This window comes from Sander lucioperca, chromosome 7, assembly GCF_008315115.2.
Source record: "Sander lucioperca isolate FBNREF2018 chromosome 7, SLUC_FBN_1.2, whole genome shotgun sequence".
NCBI lineage: Eukaryota > Metazoa > Chordata > Actinopteri > Perciformes > Percidae > Sander > Sander lucioperca.
The window spans coordinates 7,567,199-7,590,432 of NC_050179.1; the positions used below are offsets into that span (position 1 = coordinate 7,567,199).

A 23,234-nucleotide genomic window follows, 5' to 3' on the forward strand; every position below is an offset into this window, starting at 1 on the left:
GAAGAGTGGCAGTGTTTCTTTTGTGCATGTTGATATCTGTATGTGGCTGAAAGAACAAGTACTGAAATCAGCAGCTCTCCATATCAAAATATTGTGGTGAAAGATAGAAATCTATGATGTTATACACACTTTAGTCATCAAATACTGATCACATGGCATTACACAATTAATAACCATAAACATGCTAGTTGCTGTAGTGCCAACAGCCCTCACTACTCTATAAAACGTTCTACTTTATTCAGTTATAATGAAGACAAGTGAGAGCTGACTCTTAATAAGCAAAGCATTGCTTGCTTCTCTCAGTTAAACAAATATACAACTGTTTATTGTAATGCAACCACAGCAACAGGCTGTAAAAGTTACCATTTGTTTTCTAAGTTACTTTGCCTGGCGGACATAGAGCATTTAGATAAATCCGACCTAATTTGCAAAGTGCCAACATAAAGTAAAGCCAAACAATATAATCTAGAGGTAAGGCACTAGCAGATATGTTTGAGTTGAGTTATTTGCACTTATATAAAGGCAGTATTGGTTGGCTATCACTGAGCTTTTCTGGGTGGTAGTGGTAGATAGTGAGTGTTCCATGTGTGTGTGTGTGTGTGTGTGTGTGTGTGTGTGTGTGTGTGTGTGTGTCTTTCTTTCTTGCATGAGGACACAAGGCGTTTCCTTCCATAGCTTTTTCCAGCGCTTTCTCTCTTGCTTTCCTTGACGTGGAGTCTCGGGGTGAACAGATTGTCTGGCAAATGAATCTGGTCTGGTTACTCTGGAGAGATTTACTTCTCATTAAACATACACTGGATACAGTTACTTACTACGTGTTATCTCTCTCTGTCTCTACTTTTTTCACACACAGGGTCACACTGACAATAAGGAATTAGGGGAACATTTTAATGAGTAGTTTAGAAATATGTGTCTGATGAACTGTGGAATTCTTTTGTCTTGTGCTCACTTTAATAAGCTCTATGAAATTAAACTTTCTGAAAACGCTAAATATTAAAAACTAAGCAACCATCAAAGTTTGAAAAACATCTTTATACTCATTTGGGCATTATTTATAAAGAGTTTAACAGTCGAAAACTCTGCTCCATCAGGACTGTGTTGGCATAACTTAATCAGATTTGATTAGACAGTATCCAAACAATCCAGAGCAAAGACAGAATACAAAATACAGAAATCTCTCACGGAAAATAATCAAAATGGTTAGAACTTTCACAGAGAATAGTGTGTTAATGTCAAAATCCCATCTCTCGCAATCTCTGAATCTTCTGCATTCATATGCAGATATCTGTTTATAGAGATAACATCTAGCCTAGTAAGTAGCTGATTGAGAAAATATGTCTTTACAGCCACATTTCATATACATGACTACTCATGACTCACCCCTGACAACAAGGTGGGCAGAGGCGGTGACATTGTCAATGGGGGTCTGTGCAGTGCAGGTGTAGCGTCCGGCATGCTTCAGCTGGAGGCTCTTAATCAGTAGCTCGCCGTTTGAGCTTCCATTCTGCACAAAACAACACACAAGAGTAAATTAAGAAGTAGGCAAATCATCATACATTGAGAGGCAAAGCTTTCCCACTGTGTCCTTGTCAGAGCAAAATTAAAATGTCGGGGTCCACGTGTTTGCTCAAGACAGCACTCTTTCACTGTAGAAAGGTAAAACCATACTAAAAACCTACTTAAAAAATACATGACTGCATTGAACTCGCTGTTTGAGAGTCAAAGTGGCTATGCTAATACCACGCAAACAGTATTATATGGTACTGGACCCCGTTTTTACAAGGGAAAAATCCTCCTTGTGTACAAAAATGGGGTATCATCAATCACAATTATAATAGTGTTTGCCTAGTGGGCAGTGACAAATGAGAAATGCAAACCGCTAACTTATGGTTAGAGCTGCACTAAGAGAGAGAGTAGGTCATGTCAACAATAATGGATGTTAACGGAAATTACTATTAAATTGATATACAATGCACTATTAGACACTATTAGAAGGAATGTGAATGGCTTTTAGAATCGGTGCGCGGTCATGGAAGGCTTGTATCATGTGGACGCGCCAACAGTTTTGTTGTCATTACTTAGAATTCTTCATGGGGACAACAGAAACTACGCACTATAGCTTTAATTAACCAACATGATGTCTCACCAGCGTGCGTTCATAATGTTGACTGTCCTTGTGCAGGTCAATGACCCGGCCATCCAGGGACCAGATGAAGGTGATGTCCAGTGAGGGGTCATGGGATGCAGCACACTGCATCCTGGTGTTCTCACCCACTTTAACGTCAGCATTGGACGGTGCCATGGTGATCTTTGTGGACTCTGGGGAGAAACAAAAGAGGATGAGAGAATCAGTGATGACGGGGAAGAGATCTTTCCAGCCGCTAAAACGTAATTTAGGTAAAAGACTTTGATGAAAAAGGGAATCTTGAGCAGTCACATAGTAGACAGATTTATAGTAAAGTACATGATGTTAATATACAAAAGCTAGAATTGTTCACTGTGCACAAATGTCCAGAAGAGGTCAGACAAGAGCTGTACATCCAGCACCACTGGAGATCAACTGTAAAAAGAACATGTTTGACAGCTGAGATTGCATGTCTAAAGAAAACTAATCACAAGCAACAAAAACTCATATCCATGTTATTATTCACTATTCAATCAAACTATCTCAACAAGTTCATAACTCAAGTCCTCTCCTCATCAAACAGTGTGAGGACTAAGCCCTTGTCTCTTCACATCTGATCTAAAGCAATCCTCTCTCTCTCCTCTATCCTTGGGGAATGACTGAATATACTCCAGTAGCCTGTATACTGTCAACCTGCTGACAGGGCCATTATTCAAAAGTCAACATTTGGAGGTCAGGAGTGTTTGGTGGGACTGAGAGTGACAGGAATGATCGCCAGCGAAGGCCGACATCAGTCAAAGCAACACCAACTGTCCAGGAAGCATTACAAAAAAGAGGTGTTAAAAAGAGAGTTATCAATTAAGCATTGCTCATTAGGTGAAACTTGCCTGTAACCAACAGAGAGCCCGTGCTGTTGGCCTTGCCCCGGTCATTCTCGGCGAAGCAGGTGTACCTGCCTTCATCTGCTCGTGTCACGTTGAGGATCTCCAGGCTCCCATCCTCCCAGATAAACACCCTGAGGAGAAACCAGAATTAATTCTTCACACACTGACGGGAAAGAGCTACGTGATATAAAATATTCAGCACAATATGAAGGTCAAAAGTCCAGCATATGTTATTCCACGGTTTTGCGGATGATGAAAAATGATGAAAGTACTCTGAATGTTTGCCCGTTTCCTAATGAGATAGAGGGTTGACAAGTATGTCAATGTGAAACTATTCAGCGAGACGCAACATTAAATTGCACTAAAAGCAAGGTAACGATTCATTTTTCTCTGCATTTTTGCATGACAAATAGCCTCGTGCCAGCTGCCCAGTCACTACTCCACACCCTCTCTCATGCATACAGCCACCATATCAATTATTATGAGGTGTCTGCTGCATAGACATTTTGCCGCTGCTCCTTCCCTATGTGAGTCCTCACTGTGGTACATGGGGGTGTGAAGGGTGGGGGAAAGGGTTGGGGGTCTTACAGCTCACAGATTAGGCTTGTTTTGTCAGTCAGGACCACAAGACAGGGGTTACACATCCAGTCTGTCCACGCTAAGGAGTCTAAGAATGAGCTTAATGTCAACCACTGACAGACAGCAGAGCAGCGCACAGCAATCACTGGCAAACAACAACACTAAAGACTTTTCTGGCACTAAGCACATTTAAGAGATCTAGAGCTTATTTAGATCCCCAAAATCACTACACTGTATGCGTCTTCCTACTCTAGAGGGGATCGACTCTATATCCCATCTAGCGTAGTGAGACATTACATTCTCAGATACTCGTCCTTGTGTTAGTATGACCCAGATGTGTCTCCCAGTCACAGAAAAAGGTTGATGAATATTTGCATTAAAAACTACAGCACAAAGGAAAACTCTGCCATGATAAACCAGCCTCTATGAATGCATCCATATCCATCCATATCATCTATATTATATTTACAGATCAGAAGACAAAAGGAAGTGTGCCATCTTATTAAGAGACTGCTCACCTGGTGGAGTTGTAAAGCAGCTCGGTGTCTTTGCTCCAGGAGAAGGTGGGCTTTGGAGCCGCTTTGGGTCGACATTGGATCACCACCCGGCCATTTTTAGGTGCCAGGACTCTCTTCACTGGGTTGTGTTCAAATGTGGGAGCACAGACTGAGGAGGGACAGTTTGGATTATTCATCACAAACTTAGTAGAATGTGCATCGACTGCAGACATGCATATATTTATGGCCCTTTTTGCAATTATAAAAATGTACTGTCCAAAGTAACATGTTATGCATGCTGCTTTGGATGACCAAAGTCAATTTTTGGGAACATTCTTAATGTATGTTTTTTTTCCCCATCCATGGAAAAGTTGTTTTTCTTTATAAAATCTGACATTGCACTCCAGAAATCCTAATGAGCTCTAATTAGTCAGCTTGAAACGTGACCTTTAAATCTCTGGTGCAGCCTTTTGTGCTGCGGCTGTAGCCAAAGAGTGACTCACCATGAACACGCAGTTCTGCATTGGCATATATAACTCCGTGGTGATTCTCTGCAATGCACTGGTACATTCCTGAATCGTCAAACGTCAAGCTGCTGAACCTCATCTCTTTTCTATCAGACTGTGGAAAATAACAAGAGTGTGAAGTTAAAATATCATCATTCTACATTTTACCATTTTCATACCATTTAAATTCTATTAATAAGCACATGATTAAAATCAAACTGTTGATTGTTAACATGCACAGAAGTACAGATGACAATTAGTGTATTTGACTGAGACAGGATATCATTAATGCATAATGATGCAATGAAACAGCCTCCCCCACTCCGCTGTCACTACTTGTTCCTCTGTTGGAGGGTTACACAACCCATGCTGGCACCCACTCAATACCAACAGGTGCTTTCTCCTGACATGATGTGTACCCACAGTGCCAGCTTCCTGTCACTGCTGTGCTACTGTAACAAGCCTGGGTTGCACACTGTACAGGTTCTAAGAGATCTCGCGGGGCTGCCAAGGGGCTCTGCATACACTATAGCTAAATTAAGATGTATGAGATGAAATAAAGTGCATATATATATATATATATATATATATATATATATATATATATATATATATATATATATATATATATATATATATATGAACACATATTTTAAGACATTAAAGATTTATGAGTTTGAATATTACCAGTTCTCCATTTTTCAGCCAGCGGATGCGTGGTTCTGGTTTGCCACTGGCTACGCAGGACATAGTGTAATCGCTACTGAGGTCTTTCTCTGTGCTGCTGATGTGCTCCATCCACTCAGGAAAAGCTGCAAATGAGTAACAGTATTTCAGAAAATGTCAAAGCTGCTAAATATTATATGATATAATACTTGAGGAATTACAGTAGGTGTTAGATCTATAAAAAGAAAAACATGAGAAAATGTACTAGGAACTGATAAGAACAAAGGGCTGGTTAATTTAGCCCACACACCAGTGCCAGCAGAGAATTAATACAGCTGATAAAGACTGTGAAACTTACATTTGATGAATGTGTGTATTCCCTGTCATATGCTTTAGGAGGAGAAGGCTGACGTGACATACAGCACACTTCTTACCTTCTACAGACACACGTGCAGCGTGGTAGTCCTTTCCTCTCGAGTTCACCGCCTCACACTGATAGCTGCCTCCGTCTTCAAACTGCACATTGTACAGGTGTAGATGAGCCCCCGCCATCCGCACCTCGTGATTGGGTGGCAGCTGTCCGTCTAACTTCTTCCAGCGGATCTCAGGGACAGGGCTGGGAAGGGCAGAGAGAGAAAAATAACACAGAAGCCTAGCTTCAACTTGTAATGCATCACTGCACTCATCATAATGTAACTGAAACATGCTTTATTAATGATTTAGCTTAGAGAATAGGCAGCAAATCTAAGACAGTGTAAACTACAGTTACTGTGCATTAGGGGTTAACTAATATGGTGGTTTGACCAATTGACACATCCCTATTAATTTAAATTTTGTATTTTAGTTGCCGAGAGTCAGAATGTATGTACTAAAGTGTGTATTGATATGCTGCATCAATTCAATTAACTTATTTTATGCCACAATAATAACAAAGAGTAACCTTTCCTCATTATTTCATTACTGACTGAGCAGAAAACCCTCTGAAGCTCTATCTATATTCATTTAAATTTTCCTTTGGGATCCATTTTATGTCACTTGAAAACACTTAGAAGATAAGACTCACTGGCTGATACCAGATTTTCATGAAACATTTCAGTTCAAACATTGCACATTACAAACAGGTAACCAATGATCTCTCACACTTACTTTCCCAAAGCAAAGCATTCCAAGGTGATATTCTGCCCCACCAGAGCAGTGGTGTCTGGGAACTTGACTTTGAGGTCAGCAGGGTATTTCCGGATGGGACCTGACAGGAATAACAAGAGACCAGAATCATGACTCAGGTGCTAAACCCATTTCTAGCTACTAAGCCTGAAACAAATGGTGGTTTCAAAATGATTTGGTGTTCATTTGAACCATTTTCAAATGCCTTTTCTGTCAACACCTAAGTGGGTCAAATTAAACAAAAGATACTTCTTTGTAAATGTTGTCTTTTACTCAGATGTCCTACTGAAGCACATAGACACAAAGCACTAACGGGCTTTTCCAGTTTCTCAAACCAGGATATGGTGTTTACATAAACTACTAAAAAACATAACCAGGATATGGCAAAAAAAACTGATTATAACTATGATACTACTATACCATGTTAACACATTCAATATAACAATGTAGATGATACGTAAATCAGAGGATTAGCATTCATGAGTAATGCAATCATTGTGTCCTATGTACACATACTGTACACAAGGCATTTAAAAAGCCATGACAACATGCAAAGGTATGCAAACAGAGACACACAAACTTGTTAGAGTTCAATACAGGCCACATCATACCCAGATAGCATCTCATAATACACATATGCATGAGAGAGCCCAAACAACTGGCCTGCTCTGCTCTAATCCTGACCTCTGTGGTGGGACACAACATTCTAGTCCGTGTCCTAAGTAACTATAATACCATTCAAAACACTTCTGTCACAGGTGAAGCAGGCCACAAGTTACATGATCATAAAAGTCAATACCAAACAGTGAAGAATAACTGATGGATTCTGGGAAGGCCCCTAAGGAAAACACTTAAATATTTTTGTGTTTGTACTTCTTACATCCAGCCGTGCAAACACACACACAGAATGAATTAACTACTATGTGCACTGCTTTAGTTTGTGATCTCTATCTCTGGGGCTGTTCATGTTCCAGTTCATTTTTTCATAGCATGCTGGTTCTGTCTTAAAGCAAGTTCTTGTGTGTCAGTCGACTTCTGAGCTAATTTGTTCCTATAAATCTAATTGAAAGCGTCAACAACAGTGGCGTGACCTTATCACATTTAAAACGAGCACTGTTGTGATTTAACATGGTGCTTAATTAGGGGCGAGAGAAAGAAATCAATATAGTGCTTTGCTTCAGCCAGGCAGAGTCTCTTTCTATCTTTGAGCTTATTTTTGAAACTCATCTCTTTAAGAAACACTTAAGCTCCTGCTCTTTACTCGCACCTCTGGATTCTATTTCTTTATTGAACACTTTTTCAAGGATTCCTGACTATTAAAGAGACGTGTATTCAATCTTTTTGTTGTATTTCACGATTGTCTTGTGCTTAAGTGCATTTTATACATCAAAACATATGTATTGCATTGCATACTAAAGTGTGTTAATTGCAGAGCATTGCAAAGGTTCTTGTGGCCAAAGTATCATACTGTGATCAATCTGGTACAGGATAATTAAACTAACCCAGATTTGGACTTAGGCTTTTATGTGGGTTATTTAAGATCACTGGCTGTAAAACTGAAGAAACCAGAAATCTCAAACGGCTCCAATGCAATCATAATTTATCAAAAGGTCAGAAATAAGCAACTGGAAAGACAACGGGGTAGTAGGAAGTGAGGTACTAACGTTCAGCCAGAGGTACGAGGGGGATGTAGTTGGAGAAAACGCTCTTGGAAATGGATTGGCTGGACGCAATGCAAGAGTAGTTGCCGCTGTCGGAGGAGTCCACCTTGGAGATATAGAGGTTACCCGTTATCTGGGAGACAAAACGCCTCTTGTCCAGTGGGATGAAGGTAGGGAATTCGTTGAGGATCCATCGGAATGACAGCTCGGCTGCACAGAAAGAGACACAACAAAACGGCACCCGTCAATCAAGACCCTGGACACACAGCAAAAGCTTTGGAAAGAGCCGAGGGGATTGGATATGAAGATGGCTCAGTTTCAATAATCTGAATACATGCAAAATAAAAATAGCACAATTCTTTGGTGCTGAGGGGGACTTATTATTCAAGCATCTATTGACCTTTTAGATTAAATCTTATAATTCTTTTAGCTGAGAGGCATAATAGAGGCATTCTGTGAGCACACTGGCTTGTTGAGTAATTCTGATGCTGTGGAGAGAGAATTAACAATGCTTTCAGACTGTTGTGTTTGACAGATTTGCATAAGCATGAATATGGAAAATATGTGTAAAAGTTTTTAGGTTGAATTACTGCTCTAAAAATGCTTGATAAAATGTGACCACATATACAAGTAGAAGAAGAGAAAACAAACAACAACTGTAATGACATATTAGCTTGAACTAGACATGAGGCTGATGAAAACATTCTTTCTCTGTTACTTCCATGAGGGAGTAGAAGTAAACCCAGCATGGGGATGACTTCAAACTGAGAAAAAAAAGCTTAAATACTCATAATGAGACAATTACAGAGTCAGTGATGTCATTATTTTTATACCTTAGAGGACATTAAGAAGGGCAATTCAATCTCAAGCTGACAGGGGACAAAATATCTTTGGTTCATTTCATATAATTGGTTCACAAGTGTCATGAAATCCTAGATGTGGATAAAAAAAGGCTCACAGTAAAGTATGTATAATGGCTACTACAGCAGGCACACTTTCCTTAAAATATAAGGGAATTGTACAATCTACAGTCCACCTGACTTGCATGGCTATGGACTGCAGCACCAAGGATGAGAACCATACAATCAATAACAGAACATTACAAATCTAAATGCTAAAGAATGGTAGAGCTATCACATGCTGTACCTGGATAGTGAGGTGGAGGAGCGCAGAGCAGCACTGCCCCCTGTCCCTCTTTGACCAACACCGACTCCCTCTCCTCAGACGAGAAAAGATCGAGATCTGAGAGAGGCAGAGACAAAAAATCAACTGTAAAGACAGAATATATTGTCATACATTCATATTTAAGAATCACCTATAGCTAATTCCTATAAGACCTACACTAAAGATTTAAGGGTTGTATAAAGTTCAACAACTGATTTGGAGTTTACAGTAAAAAAGTACATTAGCCATTCTGGCATCATGAAGTGAGACCATTCACAAATTGCACTTTCCACACCACTTATGATTTGTCCCAGTTGCCCTTGCAATTTCAGTACACTTAATATGCATGAAAGTACAGCTCCAGGACAGTTCATTGTTAAATCTGCATGGTACTGTACTGCAGCCTAAAAAGGGGTTCACATGTGGGCTACTTACATCCAAACTGGACTGAGGCCTCTCGGCTGATGACCGTGCCGTACATGTTGGTAGCCAAACAGAAGTACTGTCCTACATGTTTGGTTTTAATGGGGTTGCTGATGACCAAGTTGCCTCCTACTAAACTGTAGTGGCTTCCTTGTGCATTCAAGTCAATTTCCATGTCCTCCATAATCCACCTGCAAGGAAAACAAATTAGGGTCAATACAGTAGAGTAGAGCATTGTGAAAGCAGTCTGTGTAAAGTATGATATGGAAGTACATAACTACTATTTGATTACTTGTTGACAAATGGATTGTTTCACATGGAGTACTACAAGCAGAGGTCAGGTAAGTTGTTTGTGACATGCAGTATTTTAATTATGTATATTAATTATATGTGTGGTTTTGTCCTTTGTGGCTCCTCACAGCGGCGCAAAATCGGACCAGAGTCTGCATTACAGTTGCTTTTTCTTTCTATAAACGCATGCACATACTGTAATTTAACAATAACAAATGTCGTGTTTTGAAAGGCATAACAGACTGTACTGTACATGAACCCTCTCAAACACTTAATACCAGCTGTGGTCAAACTAATTCCTTCCCCTCTGACATCTAATTCTGGGCTCTCTGACAGTAAAACCGATTTGGAGGATGCCAAGCAATATCATTTACATACATTTACATCTAAATTGAAATGGATCATGCAAAATGGTTTAAATTCTGAGCTGCAAAATGAGGTGGAGACACGATGATAGTGCTGTTTGTGCTGCTGCTGCTGCTGCAGGAACAATATCCTATTTGTTATTAGGTTTTCCTGCTGTGTCACGTTTTGGAAAATCAAATTATTGTTATTATGAGAAAAAATCTGCTGCAGACAAAATGAGTTGTGCAGGTTGTTTTAAAACGACACAATTATGTGGGAACATGTATCACCCAATCATGCACTGCTGGATGGTCACACAGACATAATAAACCTTGGAGGTGCATTGAGGTCAAGATCAACACCCTCGTGGCCTTGCCATTTACAGGCAGATCCTAAAACAGTCTGAATTCAGCCTGAGAGATGGTGAGCGATGGGAGGCACACAGATTTCATAGCGGGTAGTAATGAGACTGGGTTTATGGGGAACATATGTTACTTGTATGTGGCAGGTGGATTGGCCCGAGCCCGGCAGCTCATGGTAATTTTTGCCTCGGGTGACTCCTCGGGGTAGATGGTATCCACCGGCTGCTCCTCAAACACCGGCCCATAACCTGTGGCTTCGTCTGCAGACAACAAACAAACGAGACCAGGGTAAATAACAAACTGGGTCAGACTTACAAACAGGAAATATCAAGGTGTTGGAGCTCAGCGTCTGTCTGGCAGTTCTCGAGTTGGTCCATCAAAAACGACAGCAGGCTTCAGATGTAAGACATTAAAAAAACATCGACTAGACTGTGAGATTGGCCTTGTGAGGACCTGCCCTTCGATAATTCAGCCTACCTTTGATTTTCACACACATCTCTATGGCTCTAGTACCTGATTTTAGAGAAATCCTGGTTGTAGCTGTAACCGATCTTATCCTTGATTTCTCTCAAATTCTCTCTTTTAAGCACGTGATGACAACATCACACTAATTATGACAGATATGTGCTCACTCAGGTACCAAACCACAGTGACACATTCATGTGTTGCCAGTGGATATGATATTGTTATAAGATAATACAAATCCTGGAACTGGGATTGCCATCTTGATTTAGCATAATCCAACCCCCTTTCATACTGCATGTGTCATCATCAGTGCTGTGAAGCAGTTGCATTGGCAAATCCTGGGAGTCACCTTGATGAGAATGCCTTTCTTGGTTCGATCTGCCTTTTACACCATCAACACACACACACACACACACACACACACACACACACAATTAACCCCAATTACTCATTAGAACAGACAGACATCACAAGCAGAGGCATGAATAAGACAAACACAATGCCAGGCTATGAATAAGCAATGAGGCGAAATGTTCCCAAACGCTGATTATTCTCTCAGATCAATTGTGTGTGTAGGTGACTGCAGGAATACAAATGTGAGGCATGTGTGAATGTGTGTGCTCACATGTGTGTTATTCCCCTGCGTTTCTGAGTTCTAAGGGAGCACAGCTGACACCTCAATGGGGAGAAGCTCACGCTTTCAGACAGTAATATCCTCCTTCTATTCGAGCCTTAGAACCAGGCCTGCATTGGCGCTTAGGATTCACTCCCTCAGTGAGCAACCCTGAACAAAACTACTTCCACGATGTTATTTACTCCCACAAAAACAGGAAGATATGTTTGTGCAGAATAATAAGAAAATCAAGCAATAAGCATATACTTTCCAGCAGTCGAACATGTGTGAGACCTTGACATCAAAGTACAGTAATCTCAAATACTGTGTAGTTAAACATCAGTACACCAGATGCATATTTATCTGCCTTTGCTGTAAGAAAGCAAAGGTAATTAAAAATCGTATAATCCTAACCAGTATCAAGACTTGTAACCACACTAGCAAGTTAGCTGAAGCCTTCTTGCACCAGGATGGCCAACCAGGAGGCAGCAATTAAGACGTCAACACAGACAACAAGACAGGATCCATTCCCACTCACACACTCTAGCACTCAACTGTGTGTGAGTGCTTGACATTGATGCAAATCCCAAGGATTCTAAATTACTGCTGGCTGGGAGAGAATTAAACATACTATTAATGGGGCATTGTGGGGCTGATGGAATGCAAATTACGTGGGACACTAGAGAGAGCAAAAAAGAGTGAAAAAAAACAGAGGAATTGAAAGAAACACAGAAGAGTAAAGGGAATATAGTGACCCTATTCAACTGCTGCACTTAGATTGCTCTGCATGAGTGTCAGATAAATGCTTTGTATGTAAATATGAAATATAAATGTGGGATGGGCTGGAGGAGTGCAGTGCTGAAATAGCATTTGGAGTGAAACTCGGAGAGATGAGCACTAGTGCCGTTTCTATCTTTTCCCTGTAATGCGGGTTGCGACAGATGGTGAAGGGGAGTGTTGAAGCAGGCCACATAAGGCCTACTGCCTGGAGACACACACAGGCCTCTTACATTCTCTCTGCCTGGTTTCACTATTATCTGTCTCTATCTCTCTGGCTCCGTGTCCTCCCATCATCTCTCTAACCCATACTGTCACGCTCTGCTCCTCTTTCTTTACCTTTCCTGGATTTCATTCTACAATTACTTTGTTTTCAAATGTCTCTTAGCGCTCTGGTTAGCTATGCTAACTACATGGATCCAGGGATGGCAATGTCAGTTGGTCAGTCCACCACCTCTAGGCAAGACTGAAATATTTAAACTATTGGATGGATCGTCATGACATTTTGTATAGACATTCATGGTCCCCCACATGATGGATCCTACTGACTTTGGTGATCCTCCGGTGCCACCATTAGGTTGACGTTTTTGTTTTTGAGTGAAATGTCTCAAAAACTACTTAATATATTTCATTGAAATTTGAAACAGCTACCATAAGATAAACAATAATGACTTTGGTGACTTTGGTTTCACATTTGTGGTTTTGAGTAAAACTACTGTTGAATAGATTGTCATGACAATTGTAGTAATAGTAGACAGACATTCATGTCCCCCTTAGGGTGAACAATAATAACTTTGGTGAACATTCCATCTAGCACTATCATAAGGTCAAATCTTTATTTTGGACAACAACAAATACCTGCAAAACTAAAACGATCACATCAGCCTTAAACATACTTTGTGTTTAGAGCTAATTAGCAAATGTTAGCATGGTAACAGGAAAAAGAAAAATTGTGAAATTGTGAACATTACACCTGCTACTAATCTGCATGTTAGCATTGTAATTGTGACCTCAAAGCACCACTGTACATGCGTACATTTGTTAAATTACTTTCTTTTTTGCCTTTTCTCAAATTTTCCAGCCTAAGGGCTACATACAGTTTGCAAAATAAATGTTTTGCATGTGTTGTGTTTCACATTTAAAATCGTCACATAACTACCCCAAAATCCCAGAAGAACATAATCCTCTGATGAATTTAACTTTGCTCACAGCTGTGTGTTTCGGCTACATCTGCAGCCTGGTTTGTTTGCATGACCAAGAGTGTCCAAGTGGGACAGATAACAAATTGTTTCCTGGAGGCAACAAAAGCACAGTGTAGCAATAATTACTCACAAGCCCTTGAGCCACATAATTAGCCACGGTGGCAGACCAAATTGTCCCTGGGGCAGTATTCTATTTTTTATATTTCATATGTTCAGCTTCACTGTCAGCCCGACTATTTGACAGAGGGGTGGACATAAGAGTGCCAGTGTCAGTCAGTGTGTGCTCAGTGTGGTGCCAGCTGTGCAATCACAACTGCTGTCAAAACAAATTATTCTCCAAAATGACGGCTGCAACAGAGCAGAGCGATTCAAATGCCATATGAGAGGGTGATTTTTAACCCAGATGTTTTCACAGGCCATAACACATATTAATCTAAAACAATCTAGTATATTATAAGACATCCATCAGATTTTCAGCATATTCAATCATGTCTTGTTTTATTTCCTGCCTTGTGTGTTTTCCCGCCTTTGTGATTGTCTGCCCTGCCCTGATGTGTAGTCAGCCCTCATGTCACCTGTCCCTCGTTGCCACCCTCCTTTTCTTGTGTTGTCTTCTTTCGGTGTCTGATTGTCTGCGTTTGTTTCTGGCTCTCAGTGTATCTGCTGGTGTTAAGTGTTTCTAGTGTTCTTGGTTTTTGGATTCAGCCTTATGTTTGTCAAAAAATGCCTGTTAAAATTTCCTACAGCCCAAGGTGATGTCTTCAAATGTTTTGCTTTGTCTGACCAACAGTCCAAAACCCATTCAGTTTACTATCATGTACGACCAAGAGAAGCATCAAATCCTCACATTTGAAAATCTGCAACCAGCACTATAAAACTATGTAACTAACTCATCAACTCATTTTTTTACTTAAAAAGTAACTAAAACATAATAGTTGCAGAATAATTTTCTGTTGATTGACTAACTCTAATTTTCACAGAAGTATTGGAAACTTTGATTACACTGTGCAGCAGGCAGTCTAAACAGGCAAGCAGCTCAAAGCTCAACATGGATTAGGATTGAGATGGATGTGGTGTATACAGCCATATATCTTGGTGAAATATGAGTAAAAAGTACTATACTGACAATATGGCTGGACAGCTGAGAAGTGATATGAGAACAATTGATTACTTTTTAATGCCATGAAAACTACAAACTTTTTTAAAGGGGTGATAGAATGATTATATAGGGTATTCACACTGTTCCTTAAGGTCTCCTAATAGGGTATGTAACATTGGTTGGGCTGAAAATGGCCCAAGTGCTATTCTATGGGCCATTAACTACCCTGTGAATATGGCTGTATTTGGAACAAGAGCTTTTCTTCCAAATATGGAATGCTCGTGAATATTTAGATGAGTTGCGCGCTGATTGGTTAAGCGAACCACATACATTGGAGATGAGACAGCAGGTCTCATATTTCAGACACTGCAACATTATACATTGTTTGTCTGCTATTTCATTATTAAATTCACTTCTGAGACTTTTTTATGTGAGAAATCAACTATATAAAGCTCAAATATGCTCCACACAGTCTGACGAGAAAGCTGCAGCCTGCTGGGCTCCATACCCAGGGCAAAGTCACCGTTTCTGGGTTACAGGACTACCGGGGCTAGGGGCTCCACGGAGCTGACCGGCTGCCAGCTGCCGGCATAACTATCATATATTTACAGTTTGAATTTCGTCACAGCATGTATATCACGGCTACCCTAAGGTCTTACAAAGCTAACACTAACACTAACACATTTGTCAGATTTCAATTTAAGGCATTTTTGTGAATTTGAGGGGTCTCGTTAGGAGGAGCTGCTAGCTAGGCTATGTGTCCCATTCAATCCTAAGGGAAAAGATCGCTGCTACACTTTCGGCATAACTATAGTATATTTACAGTTTGAATTTCGTCACGGCATGTATATCACAGCTACCCTAAAGTCTTACAAAGCTTAGCTAACACTTTTGTCCGATTTCAATTTAATGCATTTTTGTGAATTTCAGAGGTCTCGTTAGGAGGAGGCAAGCTAGCTCCCATTGATAGAGATTTCCCCGATCGTTTGTTTAAATAACTAACTAATAAAGATTAACTGGAACCTGTGGTAAGAGATTGCGGGCGTAACAAGCTCGCTGACCGCGCTCTCACTCACACACACCGGCCATTTAGCAGGAAGAGGGGAGCTGCAGGCCCTGGAGCTCTGTCAGGGCATTTGGTAGTCCAGTAACCCAGAAACAGTGACTTTGCACGGGTATGGAGCACCGCGGGCTGCCGGCCGTGACGGAGCTCCATCTAGCTCACAGTGGGCCGGGGTCTGTGAAGGAGGACAGGCCGGGCGGTGTGGCAACCCAGGCAGCACCGGCCGCTGAATTCCGACACACAGTCGGACAAAATTTGCAATTAGCCATCAATTTTCATAAAACGGCCCATATTTGACCTCTATATAGTTGATTTCTCGCATAAAAAAGTCTCAGAAGTGAATTTAGTGATAAAATACAGATGAACAATGTATACAATTTCTGAGATCTGCACGACCTATTCAGAAGACTACCTGATCTCAGATCAGTGGTGTAGCCTATGTAAATGTTGGGGCGTGACAAAGATAGAGACTAGAGCCAAATAAGGAGGAGCCACCGAGTTGACATCAACTATTAGCTTCGTTGAGATTTGCCCGTTTTCAGAGGCAGTTTCAAATTGTGAGATTTGCAGAGGAAAGGGATGTCAATGGGATTTTGAGGTTCTATGTATATCCTATTTACCCACCAAACTGTCGTTATTCAACTATGACAAAATGGTAAAATCAGTTTTGCATTCTATCACCCCTTTAAAGTGGTGCTTGTCGCTTGAACAGCAGAATGATGGGCATTAACATTGCTACGGGCTGAATGATAAGCATGTTCATTTTTAAGAAAAAAAAGATAGATTCTGCAGTTTCTCCCAGCTGGAAGGCCACCTACGCAATGTTCTGACCTTCGAGGAATGTGGGATCGGCTCTGCCTTCTCCTATGGCTATTTACTTCATCTTTGTACAAATTTGAGAAAGTATTCAAAATGATAAAGCCTAAGCAGCATTTTCATACATTTATTATTGCTGAGTGACCTTAAAAATTGTAGTGTATAGTGTATTGTACTGATAATGTCCAGGAGGGGACACTCAGGCACACAGACTGTAAGTCATCTACGGTCGATGCTTCATGGAGAAGAAAAGAAAGCAAATGGATAAAAAACAAAACAAAAGAAAGACCACCAGAAAAAATGATTCCTCTCCTCACTGAATCATCAACAATTCAACCTGGATGCAGCAACACATGTTCCCAAGCAACGAATCAGCAAGCCTTCCTTTTTTGCCAATTTACCTCTTGCTGATAGTCTGCCTCCACTTTATTATTCTCCCAGAGAATAACACACATGGAACAAATCTTGTGCAAATACAGAAGTAAATGACAACCTGATCTACATAGTAGAAACTCTCAATTTATTATTTATCAATAGAGATCTACAGTATTTTTGGAAATGTGCCACAGCTTTCTGGTGGAATTTTTACATTTATAGGCTGCATTTTTTGAAAATAACACTTCTATTCGGAGAGTTTGATATTCCTTTTGCCAACACGCTTGACCTAAAGAATTACAACATTTTGAGAAATACATTTATTTATGTTCTGCAGGGTGTTAGATGAAAAGATCGATATGGACTATTTCTGGACTATTTCTTGGCCAGGCATAGTGACATCCTGGAGTCTTTGCTGGTTGCCTGGCAACCTCACAGTGGCTGTGCCAAACTATGAAATGGTCTGGCACATATCCCACTGTAAAACCTTAATTTGTCATTTATACAATTTGGTTTTGTACACAATAAACAAACGAGATATACATAGCATGTTAATTAGTGTGTTCTAAGTGCCGGTTTTTCTGATTTTGTTAGCTTTGGACAAGGCCAGGCTAGCGATATCCCTGTTTCCAGTCTTTATGCTAAGCTATAATTGGCAACTGGCTGTAGTTTCATATTTAGCATACATGACATGTAAATCAGCAGACATGAAAGTAGTATCTATCTTCTCAACTAACTCTTGGCAAGAAAGTGAATAAGCGTAGTTCCCAAAATGTTGAACTATTCCTTTAAACAGTTCTCTTGTATGTTTGTCCCCAAATATTTAAAGGAATACTACTCTGTATAACAATTACTCACATAGTGTTGCCTTGAATCTGTGAAGAAAAAAGAAAACAATGTTTTCTTCACGAATTCAACACTTGGTGAATAATTTATATACAATTGGTCATTTTGAGGGTAAAGTATTCCTTTAGGGATAATCTGCAACGATGGACGGGTTGTATAAAAATCCAAAGTGATAAACAATCACAGTAAATAATTAGATAAATATATACAGGAAAAATATACATAAAAATGAATCAATATATGGGTGAATCACACTACCACATATCAGTTTTCTGTATCATCTATCAATAACTCCACAATGAGGCATGGCAGCTCTAATACAGTTTCTAGCTCTAATGACCCTCCTAGATTCATCTGCTCAGTACAGTTCAATGCCTTGGACTTTAACCATTTCCACTAGGAGTAATGTACATCTGGACATCTGCAAGTAGGAGAAATTCAGAAATAGCAACAGTGAAAAGAAACATGACCTCCAGATAGATTTTCATTAGTGCTGTCCGATTGTCATCACTGCCTGTCCTTTTACGGCTCCAGACGGGCAGATATTATTGTAGTTTTACCACCTCAGGGGCTACAGTGGGCAGACGAGGAGTAGAGCTGCAACTGAAGCCCATTTGGATCTGACATACTTCTTTTATTTGGTTTTCATTGTATTTCAGTAAATGAGTAAAACAACACTACAAAGGCTTGAATAGTGTGTTTAATTAGGGAGAAGATGAATATTCCGATGACGTGTAGTATGCTTTCCACTAGATTAAAATTTGAACAAAACAGGAAATTGTGCAACAAGAAAGTAGCCCCTAATTCTGGACAGATGTATTTGTCTTTTCATGGAAATCAAAGCCATATGATATATTGTTGTCCAGGCATGAACAAACAACTAAGTTACTGTCAATGCTGAGGGTTTCTTAAGAATAAAATGGAATTCAAACTTCATGCCAGTAACAGCAACAACAACTCCAAGGCCACAACCTCACCAACCTGCCAGTAAACAGCTGCAGCTTGTTTGTCTCTGTTTGAAGACTATAATTAATACAAATAAATACTATTTTTCACATTACACACATCACATTACATTTACTCATATTGTCTAGGTTGGAATGAGCAGCTAGGAACCCTCAAGGGTACTTTGACAGAACACAACTCTGTCAACCCTGTGACCTTTCTGGTTATTAAACATCAACTGTAACCTTGTGTTAAGTCTTGATCTTGAAACCCTATCACCAGTGGTATAACATTTGATGAATATTTTGTGCAGAAATAGATTACAGCTCAATTATGTCTTGAATCTTTTTATGTCTTGAGTCTATTACTGAATTCATTACTCATACTCTCTCACATCAAATGCCATAAGGGGTGGAGTTTCTTGGCTAGCCTGATGGTGCAGGCAAGCTCACTGTACAAACATTGAGCAGAGAGAAAATTCTACTGTGTGTGTGTGTGTGTGTGTGTGTGTGTGTGTGTGTGTGTGTGTGCGTGCATGCTAGCGTGGCTGAATGTCTCATGGTACAACACTGGCCAAATGGAATAAGCATCTATTTTCATCATTATCAAAATGAGTAGAATAGTAACTATTATTATTTGGTATTATAATAAGTCTTACCTTCATAAAAGTCAGGTACTTCCCCATGCATTGATGCATCTGTAACAGTTAACAAAGGAAATCTTGTCAACATATTTAACCATGACGCTGCAAACATACGACTGCTGATATTTATATTTGAATTACTTCCTGTGTTCTTAAACTGCAGGCATATTTCTCTCACTTCTCACAGGATAAAACAAGAAAAAGGATCAAAGCAAATCATGAACCATCATAAGAGTTTCTTTAGTGAGGTACAGGTCTTTGATATAATCCCTTTTTGCTGCTGAGAATGTGATGAATTGCTGGAAACCCTGCTTTGGACTGAAATACTACCTTTAGCAGAGGGCCATCTCATTGGAATCCACTACATCTTGCCCTTCACACTAACATGCAAAGCTCAAAACTGTTGTGGTTGGCTTTGAGTGAATGCATGTTTAATTACTCAATGATGCTGTATTCAAATGGTCACCCATGTACATTAACAGAAGGGAGAACACTATCATACCAACCTGATGATTAAGAAATAATCCTGACATTTAAATTCTGTTGTATTCTTATACTGTATGTTATGGTATAAGCCTTACTATGGGCCAGCTGAGCCATAGAAAACACACACACACACACACACACACACACACACACACACACACACACACACACACACACACACACACACACACTATATATATATATATTTTAGTTGGATAGTGTGTGCTTGACTTTTGTTCTGCTGTCAAAGCATTAATGTCACATTAACCATCAAACTTTATTCTTGTTGGGGCTAAACAAAAATGTCAAGTCGATGTTCTCTTTTCAGGATAACGACCCGAGTCTGTTGGTTGGCTGTTTAGATAGAGCAGCCATACAGTTTAACCCTGTGTGGGTAAACTCTATATACTGAGTATATGTGTGCCATGCAACCATGTACAGTATTGGTATCTAAAAGTGGTGTTTTTGAGCGCTTATCTACCATTCCTTTTCTATGAGCACATTTTCAACAGGGTATTCTAAGCTGTAGCTGTAGTGGTAGCAAAACCTTTGGTGAACTCAGCTACAATAATACATAGTACCTTACCATGTTGGAAAATGAGAAAAAGAAAATCTCCTCAAAGTCTGTTTAAGAAAGATGTGGTGGAAAGCCAGAAGATTCTAAATCCAAGCTCCCTCTTTTTTGGTTCATGTGAAATCCAATCTGAAACCAGTGAGAATAGCCCATGATATGGGAACACAGAGGAGTTTTTTTTTAATTTATTTTTTTTAGACAGCTTATTTTCAGGCCTGCTGTTTTCTGACCACCTTGCTTTGTTTCCAACACAGCTGATTGCACAGCAGTGTCACAAAAATGGGATGAAAACCTGCAAACTCTAGGCCCCCCAAGGCCCACAATTGCCCAGCCAGGCCAAGCCTATCAGATATGCATAAGCTTTGCAGCTTTTTCTACAATGTGTGCTTTTTGTGCAGTTGGTAATAGCATGCATATCATATCTTAAGAGTATCTAAATTTTAGATCTCATTTAATTAGTTTGCATTTACACCTGACATTAAAACCCATCTTTTCTGTAGTCAATAAAATCAGATTTCTATTTTCTTCCCTGCCATCTCTGTCAGTGCCATTATGTTTACTATGTTCTTCAAAGCTGGCAGTTAGCAGCTTGTTAACACTTTTTCTTAATGGTGCCCCATTCATCCTGACAATCCAGTTCTGACATGTGCTTCTATCAGTGCCTGCCACCTATGTGATTTTCATGCTTTGTAGTTGGAACCACTAATCAAAGTGTATGTCTGTTTCTTTAGTTGCTATATGAGTATATGAGACACCTTGCATTGACAGTTTGTAAAAATTACGGTCAAGCTAAATGAGCAAAGTCCTGTTGATTTCTGAGTAATGGCTGCCCACCAGCAATGTTAAAGCTTTAGTGCATAACTTTTTGATATAAATGAATGTCCGTTACATTCAAGCCATTGCCAAAAGAGTTGCTACAAAGCTAATTAAGACTATCAGCTCCACACAACTCTCTCTGTATTTCTCAGTATGGCTATGTTTAGAAGATTGTGTCGTCCGGTGACATTCCCTTACATACTAGCAACTGCTTGGAGGAGGGGTGGGGGCGCGTGCGCGACAGAAACTACGCACTATAGCTTTAAAAAAAGAAAATTCTCAGAGAGCAAAGTGTGATTACCGCTGAACTAATTACAAAATGTCATGTATCACTGAGGCAAAATAATTTAATTTTTTTATTTTTATTTTAACTATAACTCTGAGCTGAGAAATTGAATTGTTGCAACATTCAATAGCTATATATACAGTCATGCGATTGTCAAATTAAAAAGGCTGAGTGTAAAGTATGATTTTTAGAGATGTGCTGCTTTCATCAAAAAGCAGTGACACAGCATCTCAAAACAACATTCGGCCATTTAATTTAGCCATTCCCTTTTAGCTGAACGTGCTACTGACCTGCAGGGGCGAGAGAGAGGACCAGGACATGGAGGAGCAGGGTGAGGTGCAGCATGATGTTGAAGTGAGGACCACCTGCTGGGGTTACAGCTAGAAGCTCAGCTGATGGAACATTAGCAGGACTGCCTGGTTTTCCTTTAGGAATTAAAAGAAAACAGAAAAAACGTCAAAAACATCGGAAACATCGGAAACATCGGAAACTCTTTAAGGAAGAACATCTGTTTGTTATTCAGTACTGTGACTTTACAGAAATATGAAAAAACCTCCACTGCCTTTCAGGGTTAGGGTTACTGTTAACTGCTCACAGCCGGTCTGTATTTTTGCGATGTTGTTGTAAACAAGCGATGAACAACAACATTGCAAAATATAGACCGTCTGTGAGCAATTAACAGTGCGGCCTATTAAAACCGAAGTAAAAGGACAGGAATCTGCATAAAAAAGCCAGAATAACATTCCTATTTGCAAAACCATAGACCAGTAGTTACAATTTGTATGTGTACGGCTGCAACTTGCAATAATTAATAAATTAATCATGTTGTCAATCTGTTGATGATTTTTTCAATTGATTGATCAATTGTCTAGTCTATAAAATGTCCATAAAACTTCCCTTAAAAGTTCCCAGAGCTTAAGGTAACGTCTTCAATGCCTCAAACTATTTATTTATTATCACAAATGTTGCTGATGTAATGGCAGCCTTTCTATGTATGTAATGTGGAAACGTTATACAAATCAACCTGCATCGTAGCACATTAATTGCTTCAGCAGCCAATCCCTGCCTTCATCTGGAGCACAGGCAGATAGTGCCGCAGCATTTTTACCGTGTCTCTGCTTCCTGTCAGCCTTCAAGGCACAAGCTCCTTGATAGGTTGACGTCAATTTGACCCCTGATGATTGACATTTCGACGGCCAGAAAAAACAACCTGAGCACTGGTTTAGCTAAGCAGGCACCTAGCTGCTTACTCACCGCCCCCAAGGCATTAACACCACACCAGGAAGCACCAGCTCTCAGCCCCATGCCCAGTAACACTATCTGAACAAGCAACAGCTCTCTGAGTCAGGAGCTTTAACAGAAGAATGATAATTTCTCCATGATGGTTGAGAAAATGTGATTTGCATTTGATGCATTGCCTTCATATAATTGATATTCTAAATGAGATCAGATTGAAGATGTTTCATGTGTTTATACTGTTTTATTAAACATAGCACACCTACACCCCTCCAAAAAAGAGAGAAAACAATCTAGAAAGAAAAAAAATAACCTTTGACGTGCA

The 23,234-nt window shown here is 39.9% G+C and overlaps 1 protein-coding gene across 5 annotated transcripts in view; it reads right to left on the minus strand.

Annotated features, from left to right (window-relative positions):
* The window catches only part of LOC116038772 (contactin-1a-like), a 71,170-nt gene that overhangs the window by 11,173 nt on the left and 36,763 nt on the right, over positions 1–23,234 (minus strand). For all 5 annotated transcript variants that reach the window (XM_031283432.2, XM_031283430.2, XM_031283434.2 and 2 more), the window contains exons 2-15: positions 21,964–22,098; positions 19,527–19,565; positions 10,801–10,927; positions 9,682–9,860; positions 9,229–9,324; positions 8,086–8,292; positions 6,404–6,503; positions 5,692–5,873; positions 5,279–5,403; positions 4,589–4,706; positions 4,107–4,254; positions 3,013–3,140; positions 2,147–2,319; positions 1,381–1,504 (exon numbers count right to left, since the gene is read on the minus strand). In XM_031283432.2, the coding sequence (XP_031139292.1) occupies positions 1,381–1,504; positions 2,147–2,319; positions 3,013–3,140; positions 4,107–4,254; positions 4,589–4,706; positions 5,279–5,403; positions 5,692–5,873; positions 6,404–6,503; positions 8,086–8,292; positions 9,229–9,324; positions 9,682–9,860; positions 10,801–10,927; positions 19,527–19,565; positions 21,964–22,018 (1,801 nt within the window). In that variant the 5' untranslated portion in view covers positions 22,019–22,098. The remainder of the gene's footprint in view (positions 1–1,380; positions 1,505–2,146; positions 2,320–3,012; positions 3,141–4,106; positions 4,255–4,588; positions 4,707–5,278; positions 5,404–5,691; positions 5,874–6,403; positions 6,504–8,085; positions 8,293–9,228; positions 9,325–9,681; positions 9,861–10,800; positions 10,928–19,526; positions 19,566–21,963; positions 22,099–23,234) is intronic.